The sequence below is a fragment of the Vulpes lagopus genome, chromosome 4, assembly GCF_018345385.1.
Source record: "Vulpes lagopus strain Blue_001 chromosome 4, ASM1834538v1, whole genome shotgun sequence".
Classification (NCBI taxonomy): Eukaryota; Metazoa; Chordata; class Mammalia; order Carnivora; family Canidae; genus Vulpes; species Vulpes lagopus.
Window position 1 is genome coordinate 116699305 of NC_054827.1, and position 20313 is coordinate 116719617.

At 49.2% G+C, this 20313-nt stretch overlaps 1 protein-coding gene across 5 annotated transcripts in view; it reads right to left on the reverse strand.

Moving 5' to 3' along the window:
- IL16 (interleukin 16) overlaps positions 1-20313 on the reverse strand; it is a 102216-nt gene that overhangs the window by 21989 nt on the left and 59914 nt on the right. For all 5 annotated transcript variants that reach the window (XM_041753168.1, XM_041753166.1, XM_041753169.1 and 2 more), the window contains exons 3-10: positions 20044-20152; positions 16731-16873; positions 14802-14912; positions 11840-11954; positions 5365-5438; positions 4532-4757; positions 4001-4118; positions 1786-1918 (exon numbers count right to left, since the gene is read on the reverse strand). In XM_041753168.1, the coding sequence (XP_041609102.1) occupies positions 1786-1918; positions 4001-4118; positions 4532-4757; positions 5365-5438; positions 11840-11954; positions 14802-14912; positions 16731-16873; positions 20044-20152 (1029 nt within the window). The remainder of the gene's footprint in view (positions 1-1785; positions 1919-4000; positions 4119-4531; positions 4758-5364; positions 5439-11839; positions 11955-14801; positions 14913-16730; positions 16874-20043; positions 20153-20313) is intronic.

A 20313-nucleotide genomic window follows, 5' to 3' on the forward strand; every position in this document is an offset into this window, starting at 1 on the left:
CTTGTTTACCTTCGTAGGAAGTTTGCTTTTCTCTAGGGGGGCTTATCCTTAGTGCTCCACAGAGCTGGGTCAGAATCCCACTACACTAGGTGCATGCGGATCTGGCTCGCGATTCCATCTCTGTACTGTTTCCGCTGGGAGTTTGGAGTCTGTTCATTAAGAGCACAGCTTTGGGGCAGCCCGGGTGGCTCAGCAGTTTAGTGCCACCTTTGGCCCAAGGTGTGATCCTGGAGATCCGGGATCGAGTCCCACATCGGGCTCCCTGCATGGAGCCTGCTTCTCCCTCTGCCTGTGTCTCTGCCTTTCTCTGTGTCTCTCATGAATAAAAAATAAAATCTTAAAAAAAAAAAGAGCACAGCTTTGTCCATTGTAGCTCCACCATGAGACAAGGTCCTCTCTCCCTTCTACACCTTGGTTTCCTCCTCTGTGACTTAGAAGGGAGAGTCACGCTGATCTCACAGGGGTTTTCAACAACTAAACACAATTGTGTCTGTCTCGTCTTTTGGCAAGTACGCCTAGCACAAAGGATCCCATAAACAGTGGTGGTGAGCATCACCAGGTTCCCCAAAGGAACTTCACCGATGCCCATGGCCTCAACTCCCAAGGCTCACTATGAACCGGACCCCACGTACCAACCATTATCAGCCCTAAATCTAACCACCTCCTGAGTACCCCACAGGCACCTCAATCTCCTTATGCCCCACATGGGACCGTTTCTTCCCTCCTGAGGGACCTCCTCCTCTTCTTTATACTGGTGGTGGTAGTGGTGTCATCACTCCATCTTCTGACCTGAAAACACTGTAGCCATCCTAGACCCCCTGTGCCCCAGGTTAATCAGCCAACAGCATGACCAATCCGTCTGGAGCTGTCTGTGTCCCCGTCTTCTCCATCCTCTTCTCACATTTACTATGTAATTCAGGCCCTCTCCATCTCTTTCCTTCCTCTTCACATTCCAGGCTGTGCCCACCCTACCCTGTCCTTCACAGCATCATCAGTGGCTAAAAAATAAAATCTAAACATATTACATCTATAGCCACAGACCTCCCCTAGCTCCTCACCTATACAACGTGAGCTCCTGAGCACCCCATGGGAAGCCTGCTACAGTGCGGCTCCAATGCCAGCCGACCTGGATCTCTGCCTCTCCACCCAGTACTCACATCCCAGCCTCAGGAGAACCTACCCCTGTCCTTCCATGACAGGTCTCCTCGTGACTCTACAAATGAACTTTGTGTTCCCACTTCATGGAATGACCTTCCTCAAATTCTTTGCCTAGAGAAAGCTAACTTCTGGTATTTCTTGCTTTATCCAACCTTCCTTTCCGTACCCCTCTATTCCCAGAATACTTACCACTATCTATTGCAACTATATCTGTGTCAGTGTCTCTAGCAAGACCCTGAGCTTCCAGAGAGCAGGATTGTGTGCTAGGACTTGCTCAGCTTTATATGCTCAATGCCAGACAGTCATGCAGCAGGTCCCCCCTAGATGCACGGATGAATTGACTGATCTCTTGCATCTCCAGCAGGGATCCTGGGTCTCTATTTTCCTGCCCTTGAGCTTGTAACCCTACTGCAAGAGCCCCCCTTCAGGTGATGCCAATTGCCGCTGGTGTCTAGGAGTTTGCCAGTGGACCCCTGCTGCAGACACTTGCTCTCACATTTGGAACAGGTTCTTGGAAATACAGGTCCAAACCCAACCAGCATCACCTACTTTCATCTATTTCTTGTTCGAAGTTGAGTCCTGAATGAATGAGCCTGGGTAGAAGAAGACATCCTGGTGGCATGTTACCTGTGGGTCTGGATGTCGGCTGACAATGATGGGGACTGGCCCAGGACTGCAGTGGCTCAGGATGGCGTAGACTTCATTGAGCGTCATGCAGTGCACAGGGGAGTCATTGATTTCCACAATCTCATCACCACACCTGTGAAAGTGTACACAGGAAGCCATCAGCAAGCTAACCCACATGGCATTAGGACGCCCCCTTCCTGAGACCCTCACTCCTAGATGGGCTGTTTGATGAGATTTAAACATTACACCAGTAAGTAGAGCTCCTTAGCCACCTGACTGACACCAGAGCAGGACAGACCAAAGCAGTGCCCTAATCAGCCCCTCCCTGCACAGCCCCAGTGGGGAAGGGGAAGATATTTCATACCCAGGGTGGGGCAACATGAACAAAAGTTTGTCTGCAACTTTCTTCCTCCTTTTCCCCATTAAACTATGCCTAATTGAGATTGATGGTATAGGTTCACCAATGTAAGTGATTTACTAATTAACCATGACTTAACCAATCACACCCTCTCATTGGGCCTCATCATTCCCATCTGTAGAATAGTTAGGAGGAAAAATGGATGCTTTGTGCACCTAAAAGGTAAAGAAGAAATAACTGGACTGGGCAGCAGCTGAAGTCCTTGTAAAACGAAGTAAGAAGAGAAAGCATGGAATGCATTCTTGCTGTAAGATGGGAAGCAAGCAAGGGAAAATTTAGATTTATTCTGTGACCTAACCAGCAAAAAAAAAAAAAAAAAAAAGAAATGAGGCAGAAAAGAGGGATGCATCCACACATGGAAGATAGGTGCAATCCAACCCCCTTGTCTCACAGATGGAGAAACTGAGGCACAGCAGGTGAAATCATCTCCTCCTTAAGACCTAGCTTAGAGTTAAAAAGGCTTTTTCTGGAAAAGACTAAATTGTAAATATTTTAGGCTTTGCAGGCCACTCTCTCTGTGTCACAACCACCCAACTCTGATGTTGTAGCATGAAAACAGCAGCCACAGACAGTGTGTCAACAAATGAGTGTGCCTGTGTTTTAATAAAACTTTATTAAAAAGAAGACCCAAGAAGGTGGTGGGCCCCAGTGTGCTGACCACTGGCCTGGCTGGTTCTTGGTACGGTATGGATTGGAACACAGGTGACCTGGGACGGATCTCACTGTTCCCCTTGCTGTGATCTGCTGAGTGCATCCCCCTTCACTTTGCTAAGATAATACCCATTTTCATTGATGTGACTGAAGACCACAGCCATGTAGCACCAGATGCCAAGGACAGCAGAGGCTTCCAGAGCAGTCTCCACCCGGCTGTAGTTCTAGGAGGGAAGACTCTCTGTCTGAAGGTATTAGGCAGTCTCTGTGGCTCTGTAATTATGTCCCAAGTGACAGCATAGCAGCTCAGCAAATCAGCCATCACTGCCATGCACGTGACAATGGCAAATCCATCTCTAATTCGAAGCACCATCAAGACACCATCCTGACCATGGCTTGCTTGCCCTCGCATGTACTGCAATTGTAGGAGAATTTAAAAATACTGCAAAACTCTCCTGATTTAGCAAAACCCCAACCCAGGGAGAGAAGGTATAAGTGCAGCACAAAGAGAAGACACGTGAGCTGGAAGTATTGTAACAAGTTAAACTGCAGTAAATGTTGCTGAACCCTCATCACCTACCAGAAAGAAAATTCAGATTCAGGGCTTCTCTTAGAAGTTCTTTGCAGAGAAATACGTCTGCAACGCCTGTGAATAGTTTTTTGCTACCATCCAGAAACTGAATTAATACTCCTGATTAGCTTCATAAGCTCCTTTATCCATACAGGGTACACAGCAAACCCCATTGGAGCTCCTACTTATATCACTATAAATCCTGTGTTAGTTAAATTGGAATTAAAATGTGGTCACTTCATGTTTCCCGTTTCAGATTGGAATTCCCTGAGATATGCCTCTTGAACTGCAATGTGCACACAGATCCCTGAGGATCTTGTTAGGATGCAGATTCGATTGCAGGAGGTCTGGAGAGGAGCCTGAGATCCTGCATTTCTAACAAATTCCCAAGTGATTTTCATGCAACCAGTCCAGGCACTGGAGTCTGGAGAACAAGGCTCTGAGCCATGTTTGGGTCATTCTAAATATCTCATCTCCAAATGAATTTCCCAGCCTCTAAGGAATTCTTTTCCTCACTGTAAATCAGAGTTTTGTTTTTGTTTTTGTCTTCTCTGAAAACAGAAATAGGGACATACCGGAGCCGTCCATCCAGATGTGCCACAGATCCGGGAGAGAGCGTATGCACAAAAATGCCGGAAATGCACTGGAAGTAGGGTACACTGCACAGGCCGATTCCCAGGCCAACGCCAGCCTCTGCGAGGAAGTATGGGACAGAGGGAGGGGGGCTTGTGAGCCAGCCTGTGACCCAGAGGACCCCACTTCTCCTGCCACAAGTTAAGAACACTGGCACCCGAGGGGGAGTGGCCGCCCTGGACCTCACAGTGTGTTCACTGCTGCAGCGACCCTGGCCCTGCTCCTCTGTGGGCAGCGTTGTGTGTGATTGGGGCTTGCCTTGCTTTGTTTCCTTTTAGCCACTGCTCCAGAACACGTAGACTGGATGTGCATGCTGGGTCTTGGGCTTCTGTAATCTGCTCACAGACAGCACCCTGCCCTGTCCTTGGACCAACTCCTGATGAGGAAAGTCTCTGGGAGCCCTCAGTGGTGGGAGGCCCAGGCAGGAGGAGGAGGAAGAGGAGGAAGAGGAAGAGGAGGTACTGCGACCCTACCTTTCTGCAGAGAGACCTCCACCATGACTCTGTAGTTGGGCTTGGCTGTGCTGGCAGGGGTAACAGGGGTGGCGGAGCTTTCCAAGCCCAACGGGCTGCTATCCTTGGCGGCACAGGTGCTGGAGCTCAGGGAACGGCACAGCGGCGGAGATAGGTGGCTGCTCAGGGATGGGGGCGTCGTCAGGCGGGTTCTCACCGTGAGTGTCAGGAGCCCTTTTTTGGCTTGCTGAAAGGAAGAGACAGTGTTCTGCAGTGCCCAGCAGCAGTGTGTTTGCCCACATGTGTGCATGTGCTTATATGTGTGTGCATGTGCATGCCTGTGTGAGCCCACACATGCATGTGTCTCTATGGGTGTGCATGTGCATCATGCATATGTGTGTGTGTAGTATAATCGACATACATCCACATGCATGACAAACCAAATATGTAATGTGTGTGTGTGTGTGTGTGTGTGTGTGTGTGTGTGTACATGTGCTGGATAGATAAAGCCTCTAATTGAAATGATTACATGGAGACTTGGAAACATCTTGCCTTAAAACCTTGCCTTAAAAACTTTGAACAGGTTTGTAAATATGTCAAAATAAATATATTGAGCATTTTAAAACCGTTCCACACATCTTAACTAGTGGAAACAACCCAACCACGATCCTGATTACATTCGCATTTTCTGAGCCAGGTCTTTTTTTAACCATGTACCCAGACCAGCCTCAGCAGGGTGCCCCACATCAAGCATCCCATATTCTGAATTTGCAGGTTTGAATGAAGAAGGGTCAGGCTTATTTCCTTTGCATGGAGCCCTGGAATCTGGCCGCATACTGATAGCAAGAGATCACCTTGAACTTCTGCAAAGCGTCCTGGTGTGTGAGTCCAGCCATGGATTCGCCATTGAGTTCCAGAATTTCATCCCCTGTCGGGAAAGAGAGAGATCACAGCAGAGAGGAGTGTGGCCCAGTGAAGGGTGTCCATGCAGCCCGCCAGGATGCATGAAGGTTCCTGGCAGCCCGCCAGGAAGCCTTCCCGGCCCGGGGCTCTCCCCCTGGGAGGCAGGTGGGCAGCAGTGACCGGCCTTCTGAGGCCCCTCGTCTCTCGCAGGTGCAGATCCATCCAGGGTCCTCAACCAGCATGCAAGACCTGGCCTGACCTGTGCAGCCCACCCTCCCGTTTGGACCCTGCCCTCCTGCCTCCCTGCCCTTCAGGCCATGTGCTCCCATGGCTCCTGCCCTGATGCCTTTCCCACACCGGTGTCTGCGTCCAGGGCTTGCTTCCAGCATAGTGCACTGCCCCCGCCCTCTCCACCCTCCTCTCTCACAGTCCCCACTGGTTTTATTTCCCGAGGGTTCTATGGCACCTGTGTCCTCCATTGCCTATCCCAGCACTGCCCATGGGTGGTGACCGGTGACCTGGGGCAGTCTCCCCACCGGGCTGGCCGCTCCCCAGGCAGGGGACTTATCTCATTAGACGGTGTGTCTCCAAGGTCAGTTCTGGGTGGGGCCTGCCCAGCATTCAGGAAACAGGGTGGGAGGTAATATTTCCAGAATGCAGCATAGGCCCCATTTTGCAGAAGAGGAAAGAGTTCAGAGAAGCCTCAAGTCATCCGGTGAAGAAAATCAGTACCCTGGCCTTTTTACTACAAGCCAATCCCACACATATATGCCGAACAGACTCATTTTTTTCTGTATCCAAAAATTCATTTTTATGGGGACAGAAAACCAGTGTCTCTTTCACCTAATGCACTCAGCACGCAAAGAAGAGCACTTGCTCTTCGTTCAGGGCTGCCCTGGGGTTTCAGATGCAAGCAGTGTTTCCCACACAGACGCCTGGCCTGGTTGTTAGCTGGGGAGTCTGTTGTCATCGTGCAGATAGCCCGTTGGTTATGGTCCCCTTGCAGATAACCCATCCCTTCTCTCTGGTTATTTGAAAGATGATTTTGCCTTTATCTCTGACAATCTGAAGTCCCACTGCAATGTCCTAGGGTGTTTCCTCACACTGACATTTCAAGCCTTAAGACATTTCTGGAAAATTCTTAGCCACTACCTCAATATGGCTTGCTTCCCCTCTTTCATACTGCCCTTCCTTCCTAGAACTGGTCCTCCCTTGGGGCCCTCTGATCCTACTCTCCATGTTTCTCTTCTGCTCACCTTATTCTCCATCACTCTGTGTGGCCCGTTGGACTTGCCTTTTCTTCCCTACAACTTATTGTTTTCACTGTGTTCTGACCTTTCCTTGTTGCTCATGTTCTCTCTTTTACCTTTTCGAAGATCTCTTTAAACACAGTAATTCTAGGGGCATGTGGGTGGTTCAGTCGGTGAAGCGTCTGCCTGTGGCTCAGGTCATGATCCAGGGATGCTGGGATCAAGCCCTGTCTCAGGATCCCTGCTCAGTGGGGAAATTTGCTTCTCCCTCTCCCTCTCCCTTTGCATCTCCCCCTGCTCATGATCTCCTTCTCAAATAAATTTTAAAAATATTTACACAATACAAAAACACTAATTCAAAGGGATACATGCACCCTTACATTTATAGCAACATTGTCTAGAACAGCCAAGTTATGGAAACAGCCCAAGTGTCCAATGATAGGCGAATAGATAAAGAAGATGTGGTGTATATACACAACGGAATGTTACTTGGCCATCAAAAAGAATGAAATCTTGCCATTTGCAAGGACATGGATGGAGCTAGAGAGCATTACACTAAGTGAAGACAGTCAGAAAAAGACAAATGCTTTTGATTTCACTCATAGAATTTAAGAAACAAAATAAATGATAAAAAAAAAAAAAGAGAACCCAAGAAACAGACTCTGAACTACAGAGAACACACTGCTGATCACTAGAAGAGAGGTAGCAGCAGGGATGGGGAAACAAGTAATGGGGATGAAGGAAGCACCTGTTATGATGAGCACCTGGTAGTGTATGGATGTGTTGAATCACTGTACTGTACACTTGAAACTAATATTACACTGCAGGCTAACTATACTGGAATTAAAATTTAAAACTTAATTTAAAAATGCACAATAAAAAACATGAATTCTATAAGTCTTTTAGATTCTTCTGTGCACTTGGGGTTTTGAGGGCTAATCATCCCATTATTCCCACTGATGCTCATTAATAAGTGATGTTCCCCATTTCCTGTGTAGTCTTTGTGTCGAATTCATTTTTCCCAGGCCAGTTTTTCTCCGGGATTCCATGCACCCCAAGCTGCTGGGTAACGGCACTTCCTTTATCTCCAGGAGGCAGTCAGAGGTTTTCACTGCTTCAGGACTAGTTTTGAGGTTAGGTTCCCAGCTTGGGGCATCCTGTACTTAGTAGGGACTATGAATGTGGCCAGTACTCACACACATGACATAGGCATGTGTCTTACTTTGCCTGTGGGAGATGTCTTTTCCTCACACCCGAAAACCACGGGAAAAGTGAGGTTTCCTCTCTGCTTCCCTGGGGCCCAGTGGCCTCTCATGGCCCTCCTGCAGGTTCTCGGAGGTTCCAGGGACTAAGCCATGTTTCTGGTCCCATGTGGGTAGTTAAATTCTGGTCCCTGGCCCTTCATTCAGCCTTACGGGTACCAGTTCCACAGGCCATGACATCATCAACCCCTGAGTTTCCATACTTTAATTTCAAGTTTAGATATGCTACTTTATCCAACATGCCTATGTGTCAAAAATGAAGGGTGGAGTGAGCTGGGCAGAGGATTCAAATCAGCATCATCTGTGAAGCTGCCAGACTTAGACCAAAATGAAAGATTCAGTCCTTGTACTTTGGAGAGTCCAAGCTGAGTGGAAACAGGCAAATGTAAAAAATAAGCAAAATGTAACTAATGTGTCTGAAGGATGAATAGACAAAAAACATATTTCAGTAATAACCATTCTTTTTTTTCTGTCATGGACAAGAGATTGATTGATTGATCACAAAGCGATGAGCCTAAATGATGCTCTGTATGCACCGTCCATTAAATACCTTCCTCTACTTATGTTTTTAAATTGAAGTATAGTTGGCATATTAGTATTAAGTCTGCAACTTAATGCTTTGACAATTATATACATTAGGAAATGCTCACCAGGGTAAGTGGGGTCACCATCTGCCATCACCCAAAGTCATTATGGTATTATTGCCTATGTTCCCTGTGCTGTACTTCTCATCCCCATGACTTCTTTAATTATTAACTGGAATTTTGTACCTCATCATCCCCTTCACCTACTTCACCCCACACACACACCCCTTTCCCCCTGAGCACCATCAGTCTGTTCTCTGTAGTCATGACTCGGTTTCTGTTTTTGTTGGTGGTGTTTGTGTGCTTGTTCATTTGTTTTGTTGCTTAGATTCCACATATGAGTGAAATCCTATGGTATTTGTCTTTCTCTGACTTATTTCACTTAGAATAATGCCCTTTAGGTCCATCTATGTTGTCACAAATGGCAGATTTCATTCTTTTTTGTGGCTAAGTAATAGTCCGTTATGTATTTATACTTCTATATATGTATATATCATATCTTCATCCATTCATCCATCAATGGATACTTGGGTGGCCTCCATATCTTGTCTGCTGTAAATAACGCTGCAGTGAACATGAGGGTGCACTTCTTGAGAAATGATCATTCTTAATGGCATGAAGGGTTGAACTTCTCTCCTAACAGAACTACATAACCCAACTCTGGGCTCTTTGGAGAGTCCTGACCCTAATTTGGCCATTTCTGGTGGAAAGTTACTAACCTCAATTTTGCCAAATAAATCTTACGCAATCATTTTTTGGGGAAGGGTTACACAAATAAAACATCTCTAGCTTTGATCTGTGCACCAAACTTTTGTTGCAACTGGATGTACCTCATGAACTCAAGGGCAGATTCTAAAACCTAACTTTGAAAGAGATACAAAAGGTGATTTGGTCAATCATTAGAGGTTAGAATCTAGGACTCAAGACTAGCTGAAAGTCTTTCTTGCTGAATTTTTATAATGGGTAATGATGGAGCTAGACAAATACTCAGAGGAGGAAAAAGAAGCTTGACTCAGGTAGACTTGCATCCTGGAAAGAAAACAGAACACAACATCCATTTCCTTGCCACCTCAATTCTTCCCCCATGTTTTATTTAAACACAGAAAAGTACAAAAGATCATCAAACACTGGCACATTCTCAAGATTCTGATTCCACTTTTCCCCTTTTGTCTCATTGATCCCTCTTTTTTTTAAAGACTTTATTTATCAATAAGAGACACACAGAGAGAGAGGCAGAGATACAGGCAGGGGGAGAAGCAGGCTCCATGCAGGGAGCCCGATGTGGGACTCGATCCCTAGACCCCAGGATCACGCCCTGAGCCAAAGGCAGATGCTTAATCACTGCACCACCCAGGTGCCCATCCCTCTTTCTTAACTTGCCTCTGGATTTAGCTGTTCCCCTAGAGCCCTGCCTTCACCCTCCTTTCCCTACCTCCTTTATCTGCCCTATGACTCAAGTATTTTCCAGGCGTCCACAACCCCCAAATCTACATGCAACCCGGGCTCCCTCCCTGGACTGGAACCACCATCCTCCTGTGGCACAGCTCCACCTAGTGACCGCCTGCTGGCCTCACCCTGCATGCTGCTGATCAAACCGAAGCATCCTCCTTGGCTTTCCTGTCCTCTTCCTCTTCACCTGGTCCTACTCCAGCCAGGAACATTTTCTCTGACCGCCCCTCATGTGCCGCCTCCAGGGAGGCTGTCTTCTCTGGTGCAGGTGCAAAGGAGGTGGAGAGGAGGTGCAGGTGCAGAAGAGACAGAGCAGACCCTTGAGAGCCAGAGCCTGGCTCTGCAGGCTTGTCTGCCTCTGGCTCCTGCCAGCCCCCTTCATCCTACACCCTGCTTCCCTAATCACCTAGGAACCTCTGTCATAAAACCATCAAAGGTTCCCCACTGCCCCCTTGATAAAATCCATATGCACAACCCTGCATAATGTCAGTGTGGGCAAACTTGCTCTATGAAGAGCCAGAGAATAAATACGGTAAGCTTTGCCAGCCACGGGCTCTCTGGAGCAACCATGCCGCCAGCCTGCTGTCACAAGCACAAAAGCAGCTTCGGACAGTGGGATGGGTTAAGTCAATGAGCCCTGTGCCTGATGCTCTGCCCTCTAAAACTTTTCTGCAGATCCTGAAATTTGAATTTCATTCAGTTTTCACTTTTGCCACAAAAGAATTACAAATTCCTTTGACTTTCTTTCAGCCATTTAGATGCATGAAAACCATTCTTCATGTGTGAGCAGTATGAAAACGGGAGATGGGTCGAATTTGGCTGGAGCTTGTCAACCCTGCCCTAAGCAAGCAAGCTAGATTCTTTTTTTTTTTTACCTTTTAATTTATTCTATTTTTTAAAGATTTTATTTATTTATTCATGAGAGACACAGAGAGAAGCAGAGACACACAGGCAGAGGGAGAAGCAGGCTGTGGGACTCAGTCCAGTACCCCAGGATCACAACCTGACCTGAAGGCAGGCGCTCAACCACTGAGTCACCCAGGTGCCCCAACAAGCTAAGTTCTTAAAGGGGATTAGGCTCCCAGCACAGCTTACAGATACTGGCCTGGCAGAGATGGGGACATCCCCCGCAGTGGGGACGCTATGAAGTCACCTCTCTCAAGCATCCTGTACATAACCCAACATCTGGCCTGCAGACACTGCCGTCAGATCCAGGGCTGCCTGCCCCTGAATTTCTCCCTCTGGTTGAAATTTGGGAATGTCCTTGGGCCAAGTCTGTTGTCCAATACTTCCAAACATGACTTTGGGAGGCAGTTGGGATAGAAAGAAAACCCTGGCCATCCAGGACAGGAAGGTGGGAAGGGCCCTCTGGAGACAGCTCAGCTCCTCAGGCCCCTTACCCTCAGGATAGCTTCTCTTGGACCCAAGAGCTGATGGATCGTGAGCTCTTCAAAAGAGAGATCATTCTGATCATTCTCTCTATTCCTAGATCCACGAACACAGTGGGCTCACGGAGAATGTGTATCAGACACACTAGAAGCACAGGGTCTAGGTTCTGGTGGTTGTGGGTCAGGGCGGGCAGGGGTGAAGGAAGAGGGTGGCAAGGGTACCAGCTACAGAGGAGCCCTTGGGGAGGCGGGAGAGGGAAACAGACAGCTCAGTCCTCTGTCCCAGGCTGGCTACAGGACCTAGACCAACTGCAAACACACTCAGCAAAGTGTCTGTCACATCGGAGCCAACAGGGACACACGCTACAGACCCCAGAACCTGTGCAAGCCGCATCTGAAGGCCGAAGGCACATTTTGTTTTCCGTCCTCTTCTATGGCCTAGCGACTCTGCCCGATTCCTCAAACATCAACCAGTAAGACACGGGAGATCTACCTTCTTGCAGCCTTCCATCGGCCGCCGCTGCTCCCCCGGCAAAGATGGTTTTGACATAAATTCCAATAGGGCCATAGATGCTGTCCCTTCCCCCAACGATGCTGAAGCCCAGGCCCTGGGGAGAGAAGAGGAGAGGTGGCTTGAGGGGTGCTCCGTGCTATTCCCTGGGCTAACATCTGCCGAGGGCACGCCCCAACCCTGAGCGAGGGACCCTGGGAGCAGAGAGGTGTCCTTGGTCTCACATGCCTCCGGCCTTCACAAAAGAATGGGGAAAACAGGGACTTCCAGGCCAGACTGGTCCACATGGAGTCGGGAGCTCTCCCAAGGGCCTAATGTCCTGACGCAGAACTGAGGATGAGGCTGGAGAACCTGGGATGACACGGAGCCCTGACTCTGCCCCTCTCGCTGGCAATCTGGGAAGATCACCTCTCGACTCCAAGCCCCAGGTTAGCTCCTTGTAAAATGATGCTCATAACCTAACTCATAGGGTTGTGTCTGAACATCCAATGAGATACCAAGTAACAAATCCCTGCAGTCATAGTTACAGCAGCTTGCACTGGAGGAAGCACCCTTTCTCCTGCCAAAGGCCGTTCACTTAGCTTCTGTTTTGCATCCCACCTCCTCCCCTTCTCAAGGACAACGCTGCAACCCTGAGCCCCCTCTGCTAGGTCTCAAGCTGACAAAAACCCCAGGAGCTCACAGCACTGGCAGGTGGCTCTGGTTAGAGCTCAGGGGGCTCAGCAGAGGGTCCTAACAGCGGGAGCAGCCGGGAGGCAGCAGAGACAAGGCCAGAGGCAGAAGAGCAAGCTAAAGTGTGAGTGATGTCTGTACAGAAAGAGCAAGGAAGGAGGGCCCCACTTCCCCTGCAGACCAGTTAGGGGAACCACGTGGGCCGACCCAGAGAGCAGCCCAGGAAATCCACACATGCTAGCTTCACATCAACAATGTGATGACCCAGGAGCTCCCTACTTCCCAGGAAGGCTCAGCTAGGGTCTGGATGGGCTCCTTTCTAGATTATCAACTCCCTGGAGGCAGTGAACATATCTTATTTGGTGATGCCTGGCCTCTGGCAGGTGCTCAGGAAATGCGTATCATGGAGTGAAGGCCCGTGACAGATGATAGTTGGGTCCTTGGGTCCAGCTTGCAGGTGTACAAGGCAGTGGTTCCTAGCTTGGCTCCTGGACAGACCCCGCAGGATGGCCACCACTGTAAGAGCATCGCTGCTCATGTGCAGTGTCTCTTAGGCCAGCAGCTGCTCAGAGCTGAGCAGGTGCAGCGCCCCTGTACCCGAGAGATGGCAGGCCTGGCACCCACCCTCAAGATGCCATAGGGAACCAGGCAAGCATTGGCAGGTAGGGAAGCCATGTGGACAAGGTACTATTCTAGACTTCTGGTGAGGGTGTGTGTTCCAGGGAAGGAGAGACAAGTGGTAACCACAGGACTAGGGAAAATGAGAGATAGGCGTGACTTCGGGGGTCCTCTCTGGGCCCCAGCTTCAATGCGCTGAAATAATTGCTGCAGACTCAAGATCTGCTCCGCCCTGAAGAGTCGGCAGGGTGCCGAGGTTAGAGCGAGGCCCGGGAGTCAGCAAGTCTTGGGTCATTGTCTTAGTTTGGCTGCTAACTAACCAAGTGACCCTGAGCAAGTCCTGCAACCTCCCAGACCCTCAAGGGTCCTCAGTGGGCAAAGGGAGGCAGCCCCAGGACTGTGGCCAGGATCAGAGGAGGCGGCCTTGTGCAGCCCTTAGCACAGAGCCTGGCTTTCCACAGCTGCTTTATTGCCCCGTTTGATTTTAACTCTGCCTCCAGCACTTACGGAGGCTTCTAGCTCTGCTTCCTCCTCCCGAACTCACTTCTGCCCCTGTCCTACTTGCCATCCTCGGTGATGCGGCCTTCCTTCAGTTCATAGGTTGTGCGAGGTGGACAGTGGGAGCCCTTGTATCTGAACTCCCCACCCAGCTCTGCACCGAATGGCTCACCTCGCTCCAACCCAGGCCCCTGAAGGCCAGCTCAGGCTACCCGGTGACATGTAATGTGTGATTTAGTGAATGTACCTCTTACAGACATGGGGATCAGTTAAATCATTTTTGGTCATCTTTGCATGAGCTTTGGTGCCCTTTGCTTCTTTCTTCCTTTCTTTTTCTTTTTCTTTTTCTTTTTCCTTTTCTTTTTCTTTTTCTTTTTTTTTTTCTTTTTTTTTTTTTTTTTTTTTTTTTTGAGAGAGAGAGACAGAGACAGAGACAGAGATAGCAAGAGAGAGTATGATCAGGGAGGAGGGAGAAGCAGACTGATGGATCCGGGAGCTCGATGTGGAGCTCAATTCCAGGACCCTGAGATCATGACCTGAGCCAAAGGCAGATGCTTCACTGACTGAGCCACCCAGGTGCCCCTTTTTGCTTTCTTCTGAGCATTGCAAACAATTTAAAAGCCAACTACATTTTAAATGCCTCTACCTAAATCCAGGGGTGAAAAGCATTGGGATTTACTAATCCCAAAGCTGGGTGTTAGGAGAAAAATCAGCATGGAGAGAGTTTCTCTTTGTGATGAGAGCAGCAACAGGACCTGGTGCTTCTGTCTTCTCACTCTTGTCTGTAAGCTCCCACAAGAGGGAGGGAAGGGGGTAGGGGAGAGAAGACCCAGGCGTGCAGCCAGCCCCTCCTCTGACCATAAAGGAAGCAGCAACGACATTGTCCCCTCACACTACATGCCTAAGTTGTATTAGGTCTGGGTTTCTTGGGCTCGTCTGTGAACTTTGCGGCAACTGCCCTTAAATGATTTGAATTTAACCATCAGGTAAAAATAACATCTAGCAAATGTCATGCCCCGAACCTCCATGGGACATCCCGATGCTCACACTAGCAGCCCGGGATTGCTGGCCCTAGCTCCTTCCTTCCCTGGACAGGACAGCTCCCCAGGAGCTGGTGTCCATGTAGCAGTTTCTGTTGAGAATAGCCCTGGCTTACCTTGGCCTGGCCCTTCATCAGCACGATGTTGGAGATGACGGAAGCCTGGAGGCCCCCTGAGGGCTGCGCCAGCTGAGCTGTGCTGAGCGACCGCGTGGGTCTCGAGGTGCCCTGCAGGAAGAAAGCGGGGTGCTGAAGGGTGAGCCAACGAGACAGGAGCACACACCTCACAGGGCAAGGGAGGGACCAGACCCCCTCTCCTGGGAGCCCACAGGATGACCCCCAAGTGTGGTTGACCAGGCACGGTGCGAGTCTGGTGGAGAGGAGCTGTTTGTCCTGGTCTGAGTGGTTCCAGCCTTGCTGACCTGCAGAACAGCAACCAGAAGCCCCCTAAGGCTTGTGCAGATAGCAATGCAGAGTGCATCACAGACCACACTGCCCAAGGACAACGAGCCAAAGTCTCAAACAGAGGTTGGGACAGCAGCCTCCAAGAATGTCCTCCGCAGACTGTGTCCAAGCATGTTCAAGACACACATGCTGAGAGCCCTCCCTCTGCCAGGCATGGGGTGGCAGGCAAGGAATCTGAAGATATGAAACGCAGAACAATTCCTCTCTCAGGGGAGGCACACAGGTGACTTAAAAAGGGGAAGCAGAGTGTGCCGGAGAGACATACACCTGGGTGCTGCAGGATGCTGCCCTGGTCGAGGACACTAGAGCTGGGGCTATAGGTCAGAGCTTAGACTTCAGAGCCCCGCTGGCACTGCCTGGGTTCTTTCCTTGGCTCTGCCAAGTACCGGCTGGTGACCTTGAGGAAGTGACTTAACCATTCTGTGCCTGTTTCCTCTTATGTGAAAATCCATCCGTCGCTCTGAATGTCATTTTTTTTCTAACCCTGGGACCCCAATGCTCCCAGTTTGCAAATGAAAGACATAGCCCACGAAGGGAAGGGAAGAGAGAAATGAAACTTGCAGGCATCTACCGAGCCCCGAGTACCGTGCAGGGAGAATCAAAGATCACTTGCCTACGGAGCCCGCCCTCGGAGCGCTCATGCTCTGCTGGGGTGAGGGCAGTAAGAGGACAGGCGCCCAGGATGGGCACTAGGAAAAGTGTAAGGCCCATGCAGCTGGCGGGTCAGGAGCACTCTCAGCAGAGGTAGTGTTAGGCAGGTGTCTGAAGGACGGGATAGGCTTTCCAGAGGCTAGAGGGGAGACAAAGAGGGACAAGGTGCTACAGACGGAGGTGCTGGGTGGTAGAGGGGGCAGCACGAGGCTGTCGGTGGGCACCGTCCGGGGCTTAGAGAAATGGCAGGAGGGGACACGGTGCTTCGGGTGTGCTCAGCCCCTGCCCTGCCAGCTAATGCCCACAGTGGGAAAGAGGTGCAGCGCACAGTGCACGGGGCTGGGCTCAAATACTGTCTGGTCCCTTGGGTTCTAAGATGTGTGAACTCCGACAGCTACTCACCTGGCTAAGCCGCTGTTTCCTCGCTGTAAAACGGGGCGACTACTACATTCATTTCTGAGCTTGTCTTATGAATTAGAGGCATTATGTGTAAAGCATTTCACCATGGCACAGGGTCAAGAGCCCAGGTTTTGGAATCCTGAAGGTCCAACTTCGAGCCCCAGGGCTGTCTGCAACTAGTGATGTGAACTGGCATGCATCCCCTCCCCTATCCCAGCCCCGGCTCATTGTCTGCCTCCTAGAGTTGAGGTGCAGATGGAATAAAGCCTGAGCTCAGGCCTGCTCACAGGGAATGTTCGCTGCAGGCCTGCTCCTGACAGCACAGACATGGCAGTAGCCGCACACGGAGCACTCAGCGGGGAGCACTCAGCTGTGACCACTGCCACTGGGCCGTCCTTCCTTGCCCAGGGCTGCCAACCCCCGCTAGCCAGCCCCTCTCCTCGGTAAGTGCGTGCACGCAAAACCACCAGGCAGGTGTCCACTGCTGAGTCTGGGCCCCTCCCCGCTCCCCTTCCCCTGCTTCCTCCTTACCGCAGCCCTTCCTGCTGGACAGTCCAGCTGCTGAGAAAGAGATTTCCTGCTGCTGCAGAGGGAATAGGGCTGCCTGTCTGTGCAAGCTGCAGATTTCTTGATCATTGGGAAATCGATTTCTCCCATGCAGTAGGGATTGACACCTAAACCACAAGAGGAAAAAAGAAGAAATTGTATGTGATCTCAGAATGCAAAGGTCAGCTGAGAGCTGACCCTTAGAGCCATCCTGAAGCCCCAAAGCCACAGGCAAGCACGAGGGAGCAGCCCAAGCCGCTCCAGCTCTGCCTCTTCTATCCCCACCCACCAGGCAGCCCAAGGGCGTTCCTGCTCCCACTATGAGCTGGGATCAGCTCCGACCCAGGCCCAGGGTCGGGACAGAGTGGGATCCCAAAGCACCATCTGGTCTGAAGATGGCTTCTGGATGTGCTCCAGCCACAAGGAAATGGCTCAAGATTACCATTGCAAGCAGCAGCGAGCTGAAACCAGTTAAACATACGGCACTGATTGGGTTCATTGAAAATGTGGTCATGAAAGCCAGTGCAAAGGCCAAAGTAACTTTTTGAAAGGGAAACTATAAACTACGACGCTTGCATAATAATAATATGAGTTTGTAATTTACTGTGAAGTTGAATTATGGAATGGAAAGATGAACAGGGGAAGGGACGAGGGATGCAGGACAACATTTTGGTGGGCAACTTGGAAAATATAGTCTCAAGTACTCCTGAATTAATGAAAGTCAAATGATTAACTAATTAACTTCATGCAAAGGAAACCAGAAGTGGGGATAAAAATTGGATAAACTTTCCAAATCACTATAAAAATTGAGCACACCTGCAGAGCAAGAGGCAGGGAACGACGCACCGATGAGTGACCATAATAACAAAGCAGGAGAAGCAGGAAAGTGAGAACAAGTATTACTTGTAAAAGTGACACCAGTGGCCTAAGTGGCTCCTTTCAAAGAGATCGTCGCGTCTGCTTCCCGGATCTAACCACACATCACTTGCAAGAGATAAACAAGCAAAAAAGTGCAATAAAAGGTAGGCAGAAATCGATCTCCGATAAGCGGCGCTGCATCCAACTTAGAAAAACGTTTGGATTCTTGCTTCACATCAAACAACAAACATTAATGACGAATATAATAGGCTTTTTTTTTAAAGGGCAAATCGTTTAAAAATTAGAAGGAAATATAGCCAAATATTTTAATAATTCTCTAGATGTGGAGGAAACTTTAACATTCTTAGGAAGGAAGAAAAACTATAGATTTGATTATATGAAAATATTCTCATCTTTATGTTAAAAAAGAACTTCAAAGAAAAATAACAAACTGAAGAAAGCACATCCCACAAATATGACAGCCAAATATAAAGGTTTATGAATGAATGCTAACGCTGGGCAGCCCAACAGAAAATAGGTGGACTCCCCAAAAAGGAAAGGAATGAAGGAAGGAATATTTAAGTCCAACTGTGTGGGGAGGGATGGTTCCGCCCGATTTCAGGGTCGGGATGCCAGTCAGGTGCCAGCCCCAGAGGCCTCGGAGAGGAATGAATGAAGGGCTGGGTGCAAAGTGCAGACAGGTTTAGGAAAAGAGCGGAGCCTCCCAGGCACCCAGGAACTGGCAAGAACTGGAAGCTTGTACCATCCCAGGCCATAAGGGGGCAGGGGAGGAGATGGCCTTCCTAGAGCCCAGTGGGTGTTGGCTCCATGGAAAGTACGCCACCTTCACCTGGCATATAATCAGTCACAGTGGGACCTGGGGTGCCAGAAACACAGCTCTGAGGAAAAGGGAACAGGAAAGAAATATTCCAGCAGCTTCTCCTCCACCACCACCCTCCTCCAGTCTCCTGGAGGTGCTTCTCACCCACTGAGCTCCACAGAAACCAGGAGGCCAGGAACCAGGGAGCCAGGGGGCCAGGAGGTGCTGTCTGGAAGGGTCTGTGCCAGGACACATGCAGGGCTGGCTTTGCAGGCAGATACACTTTGCAGGCACACTTAGAGGGGGCTCAGCTTGGGTTTTAAGGCTCCACTGCCTTCATTTTGAAATCCTTAATAATATTTGAACAAGATTCCCAGGCTTTCATTTTACACTGACCCCCACAAACTGTGTAGCTGGTCCTGGGTGCGAAGTGGGCCAGAGAAAAGCAGAGATGGAGGAGGAGGATAGGGAGAAATCTGCACCAAATCTATATGGTTAAATTTTAATGGAGTGTGGGCTATGATTGAAGAAACGGGTATTCATACACATTATTGCAGTCTTAGCTACTTAAATTTGGCAGCACAGATCAAAATCTAAGGCATATTTACCTTTTGAAACTCCATTTCTAGGAAGTTATTTCTAGGGAAATAAGCAGAAACTTATGATAAAAAAAAAAAAGCAACTAGCAGTCCCAAAATAGGAAATGAGTCTAGGAAATAATGGTTTAGAGGGTGCATACTACAGAAGTATAATATCAGACAGGATTTAAGGAATTTGCCCAAGGTAGCATGGATGATTAGTTCTGGAAGCAAGTGTGAGCTCCTAGCCATGCTCCCATCCACTGTACCTTATATTTCCCTAGGAAAATCATCACAAACATAAGCAAAGTTTTGTGTACAAACTCAACAATGTTTATTATCTTAGTGAAAAACTGAGAATAACTTAGCTATCTAATAATAGAGAGCTGGTTAACTAGATTAGGCACATTCATATAATGAAATAGGAGGCACCCACTGAACATGGTGTTTGCAGGAGAATTTCCAAGGATGTGAAATCGTGCTGTGTGCACACATGTATGCACGTGTGCTCTACAGGCATATAGAGGCACAGGAGGGGAATTCTAATATCAGCACGTAGTGTGGTTTTAATTTCTTCATGCTTTTCTGCATTCTTCAAATTTCCTGACTTTGGAGTAAGGCTATTCTATTTGCAGCAACCCAGAATCATGATATCCTCCAGCCTCCACTCCTGTCCTGTAACAGATGGGGGAGGCCCTGGGAGCACAAATGACCTTCCTAAAATTGAGAAGCTCATCAGAAAACAGAGCAGGAGGAAAGCCCTCACCTTTTATCCCATACATCAGGTGTTCCCAACATGGCATTTGAGTCCAGCTAGAGGCAGAGCTGCCAAAACCACTGGGAGCCCACCAGCTGGTCAGGAGGATGGACACACATGTGCAATGACAAATGCTCCCAGAGAGGCACACAGATCACAGCCACATTTCATCCCACTGAACTAGCAGAGACCCTCCCTCCCCCAAATCTCCCCACATCACTGACACTCCTGGTCCTCAGCGACAGTGAGGCTCTGTTCCTGAGGGCAGTTCCACAATGCACTTACTGGTTGAGTTGCTGCGCGTCCTTTGGTGACGGGCTTTGGGAAGCAGGAAGTGACTACTTTGTGTGTCTGCTTTTCCAGACTTTTCTCGAGAAGAAGTTGTAGCAGCCTCCTGCAAAACAGTTCCCACCTTTTATTGAGCAGGGCAGTCAGAACAGGAGAATGTGGACAGAAAGCGGAGTGTGGCACTGACCTTGGAGGCACTGGTTGGATTATCTGTCTCCCCAGGACATTATAGGTTCTAGAAAGGCAGGGATTTATTTTTTTTTTATT